The 13,630-nt window shown below is 40.8% G+C and overlaps 1 protein-coding gene across 1 annotated transcript in view; it reads left to right on the top strand.

Moving 5' to 3' along the window:
* Positions 1–13,630, top strand: part of CHUK (component of inhibitor of nuclear factor kappa B kinase complex) — a 31,306-nt gene that overhangs the window by 16,991 nt on the left and 685 nt on the right. Inside the window, 7 exon segments of the mRNA XM_032191079.1 lie at positions 940–1,001; positions 3,945–4,054; positions 5,995–6,044; positions 6,795–6,891; positions 7,731–7,878; positions 10,084–10,220; positions 11,684–11,783. Of these exon segments, the coding sequence (XP_032046970.1) occupies positions 940–1,001; positions 3,945–4,054; positions 5,995–6,044; positions 6,795–6,891; positions 7,731–7,878; positions 10,084–10,220; positions 11,684–11,783 (704 nt within the window).

The following is a 13,630-nucleotide window of genomic DNA, read 5'->3' as shown; positions in this document are numbered from 1 at the left end:
CAGGAAGATAAGTAAAAGATGTCTGTGTACCTTCAGGCACAGTGAAACAAGTAGATTGTTCCCTACTAATATCAAGCCAGGAAAATAAAGGAACATTGGGCTCCTGTAGCACATATGGCTCCATGTGAATGATGTCACTTTTTTATAATTTAAGATATATAACACTGCCCATTCTGCCACATACTCAAGTTGTAAATGTTTGCTGTTTATTTTTTCAAAGTTTTACAGATTTGGAATGGTCAGTGGGTATAAAATGAAGGGCAGAGTTGTTGCACTTGATGTGCAGTAGGAGAGCTGCTAACCATCTGTGGCAAAAGAAACCAACATGGTAATTGTAACACTGTTTTGAACAGTGCTGAAAGAGCAATTTTGTGGTGGCTGATACCAGGAGGTAGCGCAAGTCAGGTTGAGAGATTAGGTAAAAAAAAAAAAAAAAAAAAAAAAGCCCTAACTGCAGTTTTAATGTTGTAGAAATGTTTGGATATTACAAATATTATTCAGGGGACAGTAGCAATTTATGCATAGTTTGGACATATGGCTAGAAAGTGAAACTTGAGTCAAAAATTATAACTGGGCAGAAGGATTATGATGGAAAATAGAAGTACTCACTGAACTGTTTTTGTACAGTCTGTATTTAATCAAATGTGGCAGTTGTTGAGCTTAATAATGGTGTTTAAAGACTCAAAGCCATTTTAGACCAGTGCTTGCAAACAGTGAAATCCTATCAAAACAGTTTGCTTCAACTTAAGGTCAGCTTGGAGATTCTGTTACATTGTGGCTTTACTGGCTCTCTCTGATCTCTGGGTTTATGGCTCCTGCTTGGAGATTTGGCCTTATGCTGTTTGCGTTTAAATTCAACTGATAGATGCAAAGTTCAGGTCGTGCTTTATTTTTGTTATCTATAGCTTTTTTTTAAATTAACAAATCTCTTCTCTTAAGCTTCAGAAAAGATGCTCAAAGCATGGAAGGAGATGGAAGAGAAGGCTTCTCAGTGTGCCCAGGTAGGTGATATTAAAGAGACTTTGTTATCTCTCTGTAAAGGATGTGACAGCAACTTTAACTGTCTTGTATTGCTTTGTCCCTTTAGTCTATTTGATAAACTTTTTGCTGTGAGAATGAGAAAATCATGGCTACAGGTGGGAGCATTAAAAAGAAACAGTCCTCAGTCACAAGGTTGTTTGGATTTATTGGTTTGAACAAAACAAATGCAAATTTCACCAGACTCAGTTGTCTGTATAGGATGGTAGACTGCAGAAATGTTATTTATTGCAGAGAAGAAATAGCGTTGCTATAGCCAAGAGTATTTGTTGGTTTTGTTACACACACAAGTTTGCATTGCTGAAGCTGAAAATAGTACCAATCCCTTACTAAACAGTGGTTTCAAAATTGCACTACTTCATTGAGGACTACAGACATACATTTGTTTGTATTTTGCAAGTAAATATGCAAATTAGGTTTTGGTAAAAGAAATTAAATCATAGAATCATAGAATATCCTGAGTTGGAAGAGACCTGTAAGGATCATCAAGTCCAACTCCTGGCACTGCACAGGTCTACTCAATATTTTAGACCATGTGACTAAGAGCACAGTCAAACACTTCTTAAATTCAGACAGGCTTGGTGCAGTGACTATGTCCCTGGGGAGCCTGTTCCAGTGTACGACCACCCTCTCAGTGAAGAACCTCTTCCTGATGTCTAGCCTAAACCTCCCCTGCCTCAGCTTGACACCATTCCTGCGGGTCCTATCACTGGTGATTAAGGAGAATATGTTGGTGCCTGCCCCTCCACTCCCTCTTGTGAGGAAGCTGTAGACCACGATGAGGTCTCCCCTCAGCCTCCTCTTTTCCAGGCTGAACGGGCCAAGTGACCTCAGCCGCTCCTCATATGTCTTCCCCTCCAGGCTCTCCTCTGGACACAGCAGTTTTACATCCTTTTTGTACTGTTGTGCCCAGAACTGCACACAGTACTTGAGGTGAGGCCACACCAGCGCAGATGCGTTCTTAAGAAATTCAGAGTGGAGCTAGAGCTAGTTCTTACTCAGAGTTGTCCTAATGGATAATGGATGTCTTCATTTGTAGACAGCTGAGCTGACATAATGGCTTTCTGTTTCTCAGCTAGTTAGTCCTACAAGAAGGTTTAGTTGAAATTTATATCCTAATTAGAATTCTGATCTCCATTTTTGAGGAATGAGCATTTTAATTCTACTTCCACTGAAAGCAGTGAGGAGTTGGACTAATTCTGCTTACAGTTCTGTCCAGACCTTAATAGGGATAGAGTAAACTTCTAGCTATGAAAATTAGGTTTGGAAGTAGAATGAGTGTAAAAGTTTATTGTCAAATGCTGTTGCTTCTTCTTTTCTAATGGAAGCTGCAGCTTCCTTCAGGGCATACCCACCTGTTCCTTCGGGGGCTCTCTATGGGCTGTAGCATGGATGTCTGCTCTGACATGCTCCTCCACAGGCTGCAGGGAAACATCTGGTTTCCTATCTGGAGCACCTCCTTCCCTCCTTCACTGGTCTTGGTGTCTGCAGGGTTGCTTCTCTCATACTTTTCTCACTCCTCTCTCACTGCTGTTGCACTGCATTTTTAGCCCTTCCTTAAATAGGTTATGACAGCACCACTGATAGCATCTCTGCTTTGCCCAGCACCAGGTACGTTTCGAAGCTAGCTGGAACTGGCTCCGTCCAGGATGGGGGCAGCTCCTGGTCTGTTTGCACAGAGGCCACTCCTATAGCCCCTTGCTATGAAAACCTTGTCACATAAACCCAATACAGTTCCTTTTAGAATGCAAGAAAGATAGAATGGAAGCTGCTTCTAGCAGGATAATTGAAAGCTGTTGATGGCGGTTTACAGAAAACCAAGAGCATCAACATCTGTTTGCTTTTCAGAGAATCAGAATTATGTTCTGTCTTCAAGCTGTGTAGTCCAATAACTGGTCACACCACATAAGATTTATCAGGAATGGAAAATATTTTACCGTGTAGTATACAGTGGTATCTTAGACCATCTAGAGAGCACCTTAACTTCTGTGAGACACAGTTTGTGAGCCATCGTGCTCCAGATAGAGACTCTGACAACATGGTTTACTTCACATTTTTCTCACAATCTGATTCTCTTTTGACCATGTGTGACTTCTTCTCTTCTTGGTTTGTTCTTTACTTCCAAGATGTCCTTTTCTGGTCAAGGGGTCACATCCCACTTATACAGCCTCATGCCAAGTACTTCTGCAGCTTCAGCACCAAGTACATTCTAGAAAATACTCCTTCTGCAGATCCTACAACCCCAAGACAGAAAGAAAAAGCTGAAATATGGCAAAATACTTTCTCAGGAAGGCAGTTTCTTTGCCACCCAGTTGTATTGTGTGATCAGTGCCCAGTCCATGGTACAAAGATGTTAGCCTGTGTCTTCTCTACCATGCTACCAGAGATCTCTGGTGCGTGTCAGGCACCACTTGGCTAGTCCTCATGCTCAAGAAGTTCTTGATGTTTGCTTCATCTAAGTCATGTGGGGGGCTTGGTATGAGGTTGGTACCTTGCTCTGAGGAAGGTGTGAAATACTAGAAATATATCAGACCAAAATGCAGATTTATTTTACGCCCCTGGCATATGGAGGTATAAAATAAATGAGAACATCCTTCATTCATTCTGTAAGAGCAGGGGAAAAATTCTCCATTGCTGGAACATTTGTAGAGCCTGCGTGTGTGTGAAGTGTGCATCTTAAAGCACTGTGATTTATATAGAAGTTGTTTTTTCTCATCCAGTGTGATTGTCAGAGATGTGAATGGAGGTGATATCATCACTGAGAAGGTACTAATAATGACCTCAGTTATTACAGCAGCAGCCATGTTGAAGAGCCTTTGTCTCCTGAAGTCTGCCTGTTACACAAGTGTGTATTCTGGGAATTTCTATCTCCTTCAGTTTGATTTGCAGCTACGTTTCCCCATTAGGCTGAAGATATTGGATATCTAGATGAACAGATTATGGCTCTGCACACAGAGATTGTGGAGCTTCAGAAGAGTCCATACGCAAGACGCCAAGGAGAAGTCATGGAGAGTCTGTAAGTCTTTTGCTTGCTGTTTTTGTTGTACATGAATGGATTTTGTGGGCTTTGGTGTTTGAGCAATATTTTCTGTCTTTTGTAATGGCTGTTCTGTCAGCACTTTAGAAACGCGCTCCTCAATTTTTTTTTTTTTTTTTTTGCAAACTGAGTATGCAGAGTAGCTTTGCAATCAGTTTAAGATCATTCTGCTGGTAAGAGAGGAAGTCCCACTTTCTTTGACGTATGCTCCGCCTTCCTCTTGAAGATCAACTGATCAGTTAGCAACATGGCAAGGCAGATTGACACTGATTTGTCAGAAAGCTAGATGTCCAAGAAAGATTAGCATTCAGTCACAGGAGCAAGCTTACCTAGCTTATCTAACTTAACTGCAGCCACAGAATAACTAGACTTGGGGAAACCTGGAGAACACAGCTGGAGAAAACAGGATGCTTTTCTGTCATTGACTGTGAGACTTCATCTAAGAATAGGATGGGCCCAAGATATGAATATCTTGGTCTCGAAAATGCAGAAGATTTCTTTTGGCACTGGGGAAGAGTGAATTTACAATGTTTCCTGAGAAAGTTAGGAGTTCATTGTAAAATCGTGTTAAATAGCTTTAGTATGATTTCAGAGCAAGGATAATTAAAAACTCATGAATACTTTAATATTTTGGAACTTGAGTATTTGTTTTTTAAAAAGCATTAAAACATGAAAGAGTGAACAGATACTACTGATGTTAAGAAGTGCTAGGAAGCAATTATATTTCAAGCTGTTGTTGAGAGCACAAGTGACAATTATAAAAGAGGGGTCAAATAACCACCAAGGTTAGATCTGTTAATTTAACCTGTATTGAATATTCTGAGAGGAAACACGCCTGTTCACGGCATGTTCTCCCCTGTCCCTCTGCAGAGCTAGATCAGCTGCTAAAGGTTGTTTTTTTTTTTTTTTTCAAGAGAGGAAGTGCTGGAAGGGAGAAGCCACCTCTTGCAGCAGTAGCCCATATTCAGATCAGCTTAAACTAATGAATGTGCCTCCTAAAATGTTGTTTTTAGTATTTGGACCATGCAAGGCTGCATCAGCTATTTTCAGGGTGCTTAAAGCATGCCCTAAGCTGTTGATTATGCTAGTCTAACACTATGAAGGTGAAGTTCTGTGCTGCTGTTCTTAATGAGGAGAAAAGAGCACCTCTTCCCTATCTTTGCCTTAAGCATGAGTCTCAAGATAGATAACTATCCAGTATGCTGGAAACAATGTATATGAGAAGAAGCTTGCGCGATGGAACCATATTGGGGTGATCTAGGGGCAGTTAACGAAAGAGGCCTGGTGAGAGCCTAAAGTGCAGTGTCAAAACTGGCTAAACTGATTGTTTGTGACCAACTTCTGATTTAGATGTGAAGATTTGTTCAAAGGTAGAAGCTTCAGTGTTTGGCTTCTTTTGAAATATTTGAGAGAAAGAACATAGACTTAATGGGAAGAAGAAAAACACTATTGTTCTATTGTTTTTGATATGGCTATCTTTCTGTTTGCAGAATTTCACTGTGAAATTGACCAGGCAAAGTAAGCAGAACAGGAACAATAATTTTTCAGGCAGTTGTGCAGAAGTACCTATAGTTGAAAATTAAGTTTCACAATTAGAGATACCACAGAATGAATACATATCTGAGCCACATGAAAATTTGACACTAAAAATAACCTCCAGTTACTGTGGTTGTCTGAGAAGAAAATGCATAATCACAGGAAAAGAGAGACTGCTTTTAGGGAAGTCTTGACTTCCATCACAGGAAGACTGTTAACTGTATCCCAAATACCATACTTGTGCACTTGCAATGGAAGGCGGCATCTCCAATGTATGAGGTTCAGCAAGGCATAACTTAATTATAATGTTGTTGTGTTGTTTGTTTTTTTCTTGAGTCATCTCTTTGTTGATACATGTACGAATAATTTTCTTCTTTTCTAAGGGAACAGAGAGCCATAGACCTGTACAAGCAATTAAAAACAAGACCACCAGGTATGGAAGGAAATTGTTCAAAGACTGTTCTGAATTTGTACCTGACCACTAATTTTTGCTATTTTTTCTGAACTCAAATTCTGCAACCCTGAAAATAATGTTTAGGAGAAGGAAAATTATTGTATTAAAGCTAACCAGACTCAAGAGCATGCCTCAAGCTGATTTCTTCTTGCTCAGCCTAGAGCTCTCCCAAATTCCTGTAGCACTGTTCCTCAGACATGAGTTTGTCCTACAATTTTCAGACTTGGAACATCAGCCTTGAAGAAGTCTGTCTGCCTCCAGGCATTTTTTGTCCTGTCCCAGTTACAGGGTAGTCCTTTATTCCCCGCAGATTCAGGAAGAACTCTGTCATCACTCCAGTCAAAGGGCAGTCTCTTTTCTTCTCCTGCTTCTACCTCTTAATTGTACTGGATGGAGCCCCATGTCTGGGTGTTAGGTGTTCTGAACATAGTAGCTCATGAGCAGGAAGAGTCAGTTACGTATGTGTTTGACAGCCACCTGCAGACTGTATTGAAACCAGTATCTGGGCAGCAAGAGTTGCTGGAATTGTATACATATCTGTGGAGAGAAGAGACGTTAAGGAAAAGCTGTGCCTAATGAGAGATTTTAGCTAATTTCAGAATTTTTTAATTATGTTTGTTTATGTGACTGCACGTATTCAGTGACTTTCCTTGGTGCTGGGCATTTGTATCCACAGTGGCTCCTCACTGAAGAGTATTATACTTATATGGTGATTGATGTCCCTTCCAGATCATGCCTACAGTGACAGCACGGACATGGTGAAGATTATTGTGCAGACAGTTCAGAGTCAAGACCGAGTTCTCAAGGAACTTTTTGGCCATCTTAGGTATTTATGCAGAAAAACAAACAAACGCAACTTTCCATATTTGTATCTTTGTAGCAGGAAAGGAGAGGAAAACCATGGAGAACAGAACCCAGATGATGTGTTCACAAATGTGAACTTCTCATAGCAGTATTAGTTCTGCTCCTTTGTCAGAGTTGAATTTCCACCTAGCTCTTTTAAAATGCAGCTAATGTATGCAACTAGTAGCAAAAGGGAGGAGAACGTAATGGCTTGTACTGTTAGCATCCAAGAGGCTGCTCTAAAATGTGACAAATTCTGCCAGTGCTTAGGTTGGGATTTTTTATTTTTATTTTTTTAAATAAATTAAAGAACATTGTAACAGTTGAGAAGGTAACATTGATTTGTTCATTAAATTTTCAAACAGATCAACAAAAGAAATAATATGTAGATCTCAGTAATCAGCAAAACATGACCTAGTTTTATTTTCAGATGTAGCTTATGCCACAAAAAAAAAAGTTGCTAGCTAAAGTACGGTCATCCCACAGAGACCAGCACAGACCAAAGAAAATTAAAATACCATGGTTGAGTTTCTCTGTTGTTCATTGTCATTAGGACCAATTTTTGTATCTCGTATAAGAATAGCTTATATTCTGGGTATTGTTGTGTGTTGTCTGCCCACTTTTTTGAGTCTTAACTGGACTTAGAAAAGTCCAGGGGCCTCTCCAGTCTTGTGGCTATTGTACCTGCATCACAATGTTGTGCTAAGGGAAAGGGCTGTTCTCACAGGCGTTTTCATGAATCCCAAGATGAGGCCACCTTGGTCTTGCCAAAGCATATTGCCACACAAGTAGAAAAGTAACTGTGCTTTGTTTTAATTTCAGCAAGCTCTTGGGCTGCAAGCAGAAGATTATTGACTTGCTTCCAAAGATTGAAGTGGCTTTAAATAACATCAAAGAAGCTGATAACTCGGTGATGCAGATGCAGGGCAAAAGACAAAGGGAGATATGGCATTTGCTCAAAATTGCTTGCGTAAGTAGCTTTTGGATTAGTTGTTGTTTCTTCCTTCCATTACAGGAACCAGGGAACATCAAATGAAACTAAAGAGACAAGATCAAAACAGACCAAAAAAAAAAAATATATCCACACAACCGGTACTTTCCTGTAGAGAAGGGAAGTTTGAGATGCTAATAGTTCACACAGATTTAGAAAGGCACTAGACAAATTAATGGAAAAGAAGTCCAGTAAAAGAGTTGTTGGTTCCAGTGAGTCCTCAGATGGCAAACTGCTGGAGGCTGGAGTACAGTACACATGGCATGGCACGACATGAGCCTTGTTCTTATGTTCTCTGAGCATGTAGCACCAGAGGACATATACTGGGATAGGTGAACTCCAGACTGCTCTTTTAAACCTATCATTATGATAGTATTGCTGCAAAAGTGAAATAGGTGCTTTCTTGAATAGTATAAGGTGTTTTAAGGATACACTGCTTTTTATGCATTGTTTCTAGTGACTGCAGGGCCAAAACAATCTCCTGATTTCCACATGCTAACATTTAAGGTTATCATAGGAAACATAGCCTTTACACGCTCAAAATTGTTGTTGCTGTGCATGGCTCACGGTTTAGGACATGGCATATTGCAGTGGGTGGGCCTCCACATTCCCACCCAGCTGTGTTCTCACTTCCCTTCCAAAGCAGGACAGGGAGAGAAATAAAATGAATAACCTGTGGTTGGAGATGAGGACAGGCAGATTGCTTACTAATTACCATCAGTTGTCACAGACTCAGCTTGGAGAAGATTAATTTAATTTTTTGCCAGTTGATAACAGTAGGACAGTGAGAACTGAAAAAAAAAATAAAACCACTTTTGCTCACCCTCCCTTTCTTTCCACACTCAACTTTGATCTCTGTTCTTCTGCTTGTTCCTGCCCTGGGCAGCACGAGTGATGGTGAATGGGAGTTGCAGTCAGTCCATAATGCTTCATCTCTGATGTTCCTTCTTCCTCGTGCTCTTCCCCTGCTGCAGTGCAGGGTACCTCCCATGGGATGCATTGCTTCCCAATGTTATAAGTGGCTCAGTCTTCAAAATAGGATTATAATGAAAGTTTACAATTTATTAAAAGAATAGAGGTAAGCAAACAGTGCTGGGTGCACCGGGAGTCTCCGCTCCACCAGGACGCACACCAGTTACATCAAGTAGCTGATTTTTATGCTCCAAGACTAATACATATTCATTACTACTTCTAAAAAAAAAATAGGTTATTATAATTAGCTTCCGTGATCCAGTCCCTCCTACTGGAGCATGCGCATCGGTCTCCGGTGGTCCCTCTGGGGGTCTTTAGGGGTCTTTCATGCTGAAGGCTCGTAGTTTTTTTCTTTCCTCTCCCAAGTTTTTTTCTTGTCCTTCCCCTTTGTACTCCTTGGCAGCATGTCAAATTTACAGAGCATCCCCTGCAAGTCTTGTCTCCTAGCTGTCCTTCAGCTTCTTTTTTTTCTTCTTAATCTCCTGGCCAGATATCAGAGGCTTGCATAGTGTCCCATTCAGAAGCCATAACAGTCACTAGTTGTTAGCAGTTGTTCTGAAACCCCCAGACTTCAAAGAAAGAACATACAAACACAAATAGCTCTCTTATTGACACTTCACGAGTAGTTAAAACATTCCTCACAGGCCATTCACAGGGACAGTCACATCTATAGCAGTGCTAAATCAACCACAAAGAAGACAAAAAAGGCTGTAACTGTTAGAAATAAGAGTTCAGAATAACAAAAGCAAATAGGTTCATAGATTTGAGGAATATTTTCTGACACAAATTCCTTTGCAAGGTACAAGAACTATATACATCAACCATTCTGTTTTTCTTAGACTTGTGGTTATACAAGGGTATGTAAGACAGAAGGTCACATTTATCATACCATGTGGCCCTAGCACTGTTCCATACTGACACAAATCAGATGAACATATATAACGCCAAGCTGCTCCTTTGGATGGGATGGAGTCCTTCAGGAAAGGACTGCTCCAGCATAGGTCCCCCACAGGTTGCAGCTGCTTCCACAAACCTGCTCCAGGATGGGTTCTGCTCCACAAGCTGCATCTTCCTTCTAGGCACGTCCACCTGCTCCAGCATGGGTTCCTCCATGGGCTGCAGTGGGACAGCCAGCATCACAATGGTTCTGTCCATAGGCTGCAGGGGAACTTCATTTTGTCTATAACAGCAAATCGATTTTTTTTTTCCTAGACTCAGAGCTCTTCTCGATCACTGGTAAGCTCCAGCCTGGAAGGGGCAGCCTCAACTTCTGCAGCCACCTGGCTCCCCCAGAGCTCTTCGGAACATGTTCCTCACCCGCTATCACCTATGGCAACTCCTGAAGATGGGTAAGAACTATGGGGAAAGGATGCTGCTGCAGAGAAAGAGCCAATGTAACTATTGTTTGTGTGTACACTTTGAAATCCTGTCCTCTGCCACTGAAGTCTTCAGTGTTTGGGGCCCCATCCGTTTGACATGTCTTCGCTTCCCATGTGGTGGTTTCTGGGTAACAGGCAAGGAGTGTTATGGCATACTGTACTGCCTCCGAAGGCAACATTGTTCAGTTCCTGACTGGCATTTTTAAATAACTTCCTTCCAGCTACACCACAACAGTGGCCCAGGGGACCACAGCAAAATTAGACTTTGGCCGGTTTCTTTTCATACCCAAGTTCTCATAGAAGTCTTAGATAAATCAGACTATATTTATTGCTTGTTACAGACAGCTTCAGTAATTTTAAAAAGTCTTAATTGTGTGAATGGATGTCTGAAGCTGGGGTTATTAGTAAGCAGTCCATCTGCTTCAATATCTGTTTTTTTAATCCTTCTCAAAAAGCTTTCAATACCTAGTAAGTTACTAATACTATAAAAATCAGAAGTTAGGTTAACTTTATTCACAAACTTCCACACTCTGGTCCTGTGCAAGTTCTGCAAACTACTTTCAGCTACAGCTTGGAATCTCCATCAGCTAGCACTGTACAATTAATTTATTTCATGTCAGATTACTTAGTCTTGTGGTTGGGTAATTTTCATTATTAAGGTCTATCAGCTAGTCCTAGCTGAAGTAGGAGAGTTGTCAGGAGCTGAGGGGTTTGGATTTTGTCTTTTTTTTTTTTTTTTCCCGCTCTTCTGAATTCAGTAATAGTTTTACTTCCAGTCAGCCTAACAAAAAGAAGATACTCCTCAAAGACTGCTCAGCACTCGATCTGCAGCCATGATGATTTTGTTGACGAGGGCAGGGGGTATAAACACAAGCATTTAATTTATCAAACCATTTGGCCATCTCTTTGTTTTTTGGTTGTCAGGGAAATATTTAGGTTCTGAAGGTACACATTTTCTAAGCAGGCTGTTGCTGGAAGTCCGTTTTTTGAAACTTGAGCAACTCTTGCTACTTTGTCTTTTCTGTCTGCTGCTGCAGGGCAAATTCCACCTCCAAGGGATGTGCATTGATCACCCTTTAGCTGGTGATCTCTGGCAAAGCTCCTCCTTGAACTATGGCTTTTCTGTGAGGCACTACGAAAAGTTGAGAGATTTAATTCCAGTCCCTTTGTACTCAGTTTGCTTCCCAGGTTCTGTTAAGGTTGGATTTCAGTGTGGTTTGTGTACTGCCTCTGAAGAGCAAATCCAGTGTCAGGATCTGCACAATGCCACCTCAATACAGGTTTTGTGCACTACAAGGCAGCTCCTACAGTTGCATAGAACAATTAGTTCTTGTGTTGTTTTTGTTTGTTTTGTTTTGTTTTCTTCAGTGCAGGGCCTACTGACATCAGTTTTAATTGTCTTTTAAATCAGTCTTCTTATGCTTTCCCTACAGGGAAGATTTTATTGATGTGATAGAAGAGAATCTGAATTATCTTGACCGCTTCAGCAGTATTTTACAGGAGGCAAGACAAGAGCAGAGTAACAGCATGATGGTAAGTCTGTCGGTGTATTTCTGAGGACCTGATTTTTAAAAGCCACAAGATCCTCTTGGGGTGCGGATAACTCCTCCTTAAATAGGCTAATTTATAATTATGCAAATTGATGTGGCTGCCACATGATGTCTTTCACTCCCCTGGACTCTGCTAACATGCTGGTCCTTATGGAAAGTAGTACTTGGAAAAGTGTCAGCTGGCTAGACTGCACAGAGCGAGACTCTCCGGCGGGTAGAGTTTGATCAGAATATTGGTTTCATTTTCAACAAGACTGTTCTGGTTCACATCAAAGAGAAACCAAACTTCACCATCCTGCTCCCTGAACTCTGGGTGTTGCTCTACTGAGCAACAAAGGAGGATGGGGCAAAGTCATCCCTGCACTGGAGTGAGCAGGGCTCTCCAATTCTGAGAGCCCTTTTCTGATTATTAAATGAAGCTCTCCTTGTGGCAGAAGCAGAGAGTCCTAGGAAGGCTTTTTGTATTAGTCTGTGCTTGAAATACCAAGACGTGAAAAAAGTAGATAAAGATCACCCAGAAGCGTTGATGTGATCTGAAACTGTTCCTGAACTACTGGTGAAGGCTGGTAAGTTACTGCTTAAAAGAGCTCATTTACTGGGAGGATGAAGAGCACCACAGAACACCAGGTTTCTAGAAAAGGTTCTTACCTGATTTTGGAGGCTATATCATAGAAACACCTATATAAATACAATGAGAAAAGAACAATTAGGCATGTATATCAAACTTTTTATCAAGGAGAAGTGTCAATACAGCTTCTGTCAGCGTGAAATTGTCTCACAGATTTATTGCAGTCTTCTAAGGAAGTCACTGATCTGTGGAGAAGTAAGATCTGTTGGCATGCTATACCTTGGATTTTGAAAAAGCTTCTTATAGTGTCTTCTTAGGGCTAACATCTGTTCTCATGAGATAAAAAGTTAAAGCTGTTTACCAGTTGTAACTGCTGAAATAGCAAGGAGCAGAGGGTTGGAGAAATGAAGATGTTTGAAATGGAGCTCTTGTAAACATTTTAATTCATAGACATTTTAATGTTCTGCTGTTTATGAAACATAGTAAACAGCGAAGTGAGTTTGTTGGAGTTACTAAGTTATTCAGGATGAGTTCAGTGAAATGAAAATTCATCTGCAAATGAAAACTCATTAGTAGGAGTTGCAGACAACTTCATAATACCAAGGCATTGAGCAATATGCATGAGGGATGAAATTAGCCACTGAATAATGCAAAGTAGTTATGTTAGCAAGAAAACTGCCTTAATTATGCATAGCCATTGGCCATTGAATACTTTGTTCAGCCCTGACAGGGTTGGTATCAATTCTGTAATACAATCTTTCCTGTTGTGTTTCCTTGCTGTTGCTGGAGAGGAGAAAGTAGACCTGTGACTGCCTACTTATCTGTTGATCTCTGTCCTCTCCAGCCTCTCATTCCAAGGTGCAGCATCTGTCTCTGGTATATTTTAATCCAGAAAGATTGTTTGCTTGTGGTGGCATTATGCTCTGCAGATCAGCATATGGATTGTTGATGCATAGAATCATGGAATCACAGAATATCCCAAATTGGAAGGGACCCCTAAGGATCATAAAGTCCAACTCCTGGCACCGCACAGGTCTGCCCAAAAGTTTAGACCATGTGACTAAGTGCACAGTCCATTGCAGATTGTTTATGCTTGGTTTCCTTCCTGCTTTCCTTGCATCATGAAACAGAAGTTAGGCAACAGAAAAGCAGCAGAACATGAAATTTGTCCTCTTCAATTCACTTGGAAAAACACAGAGTTAAAAAAGAATAGCTGTAAGATTTTCTCTATTCTTACAGAAGTACGACTTGGAGCCTTTAGT

The sequence above is a fragment of the Aythya fuligula genome, chromosome 7 (genome assembly GCF_009819795.1).
Source record: "Aythya fuligula isolate bAytFul2 chromosome 7, bAytFul2.pri, whole genome shotgun sequence".
In the NCBI taxonomy this organism is placed as follows: domain Eukaryota; kingdom Metazoa; phylum Chordata; class Aves; order Anseriformes; family Anatidae; genus Aythya; species Aythya fuligula.
Note: the sequence above shows the minus strand (reverse complement) of the source record. Positions and strands in the feature narration are given on the sequence as shown.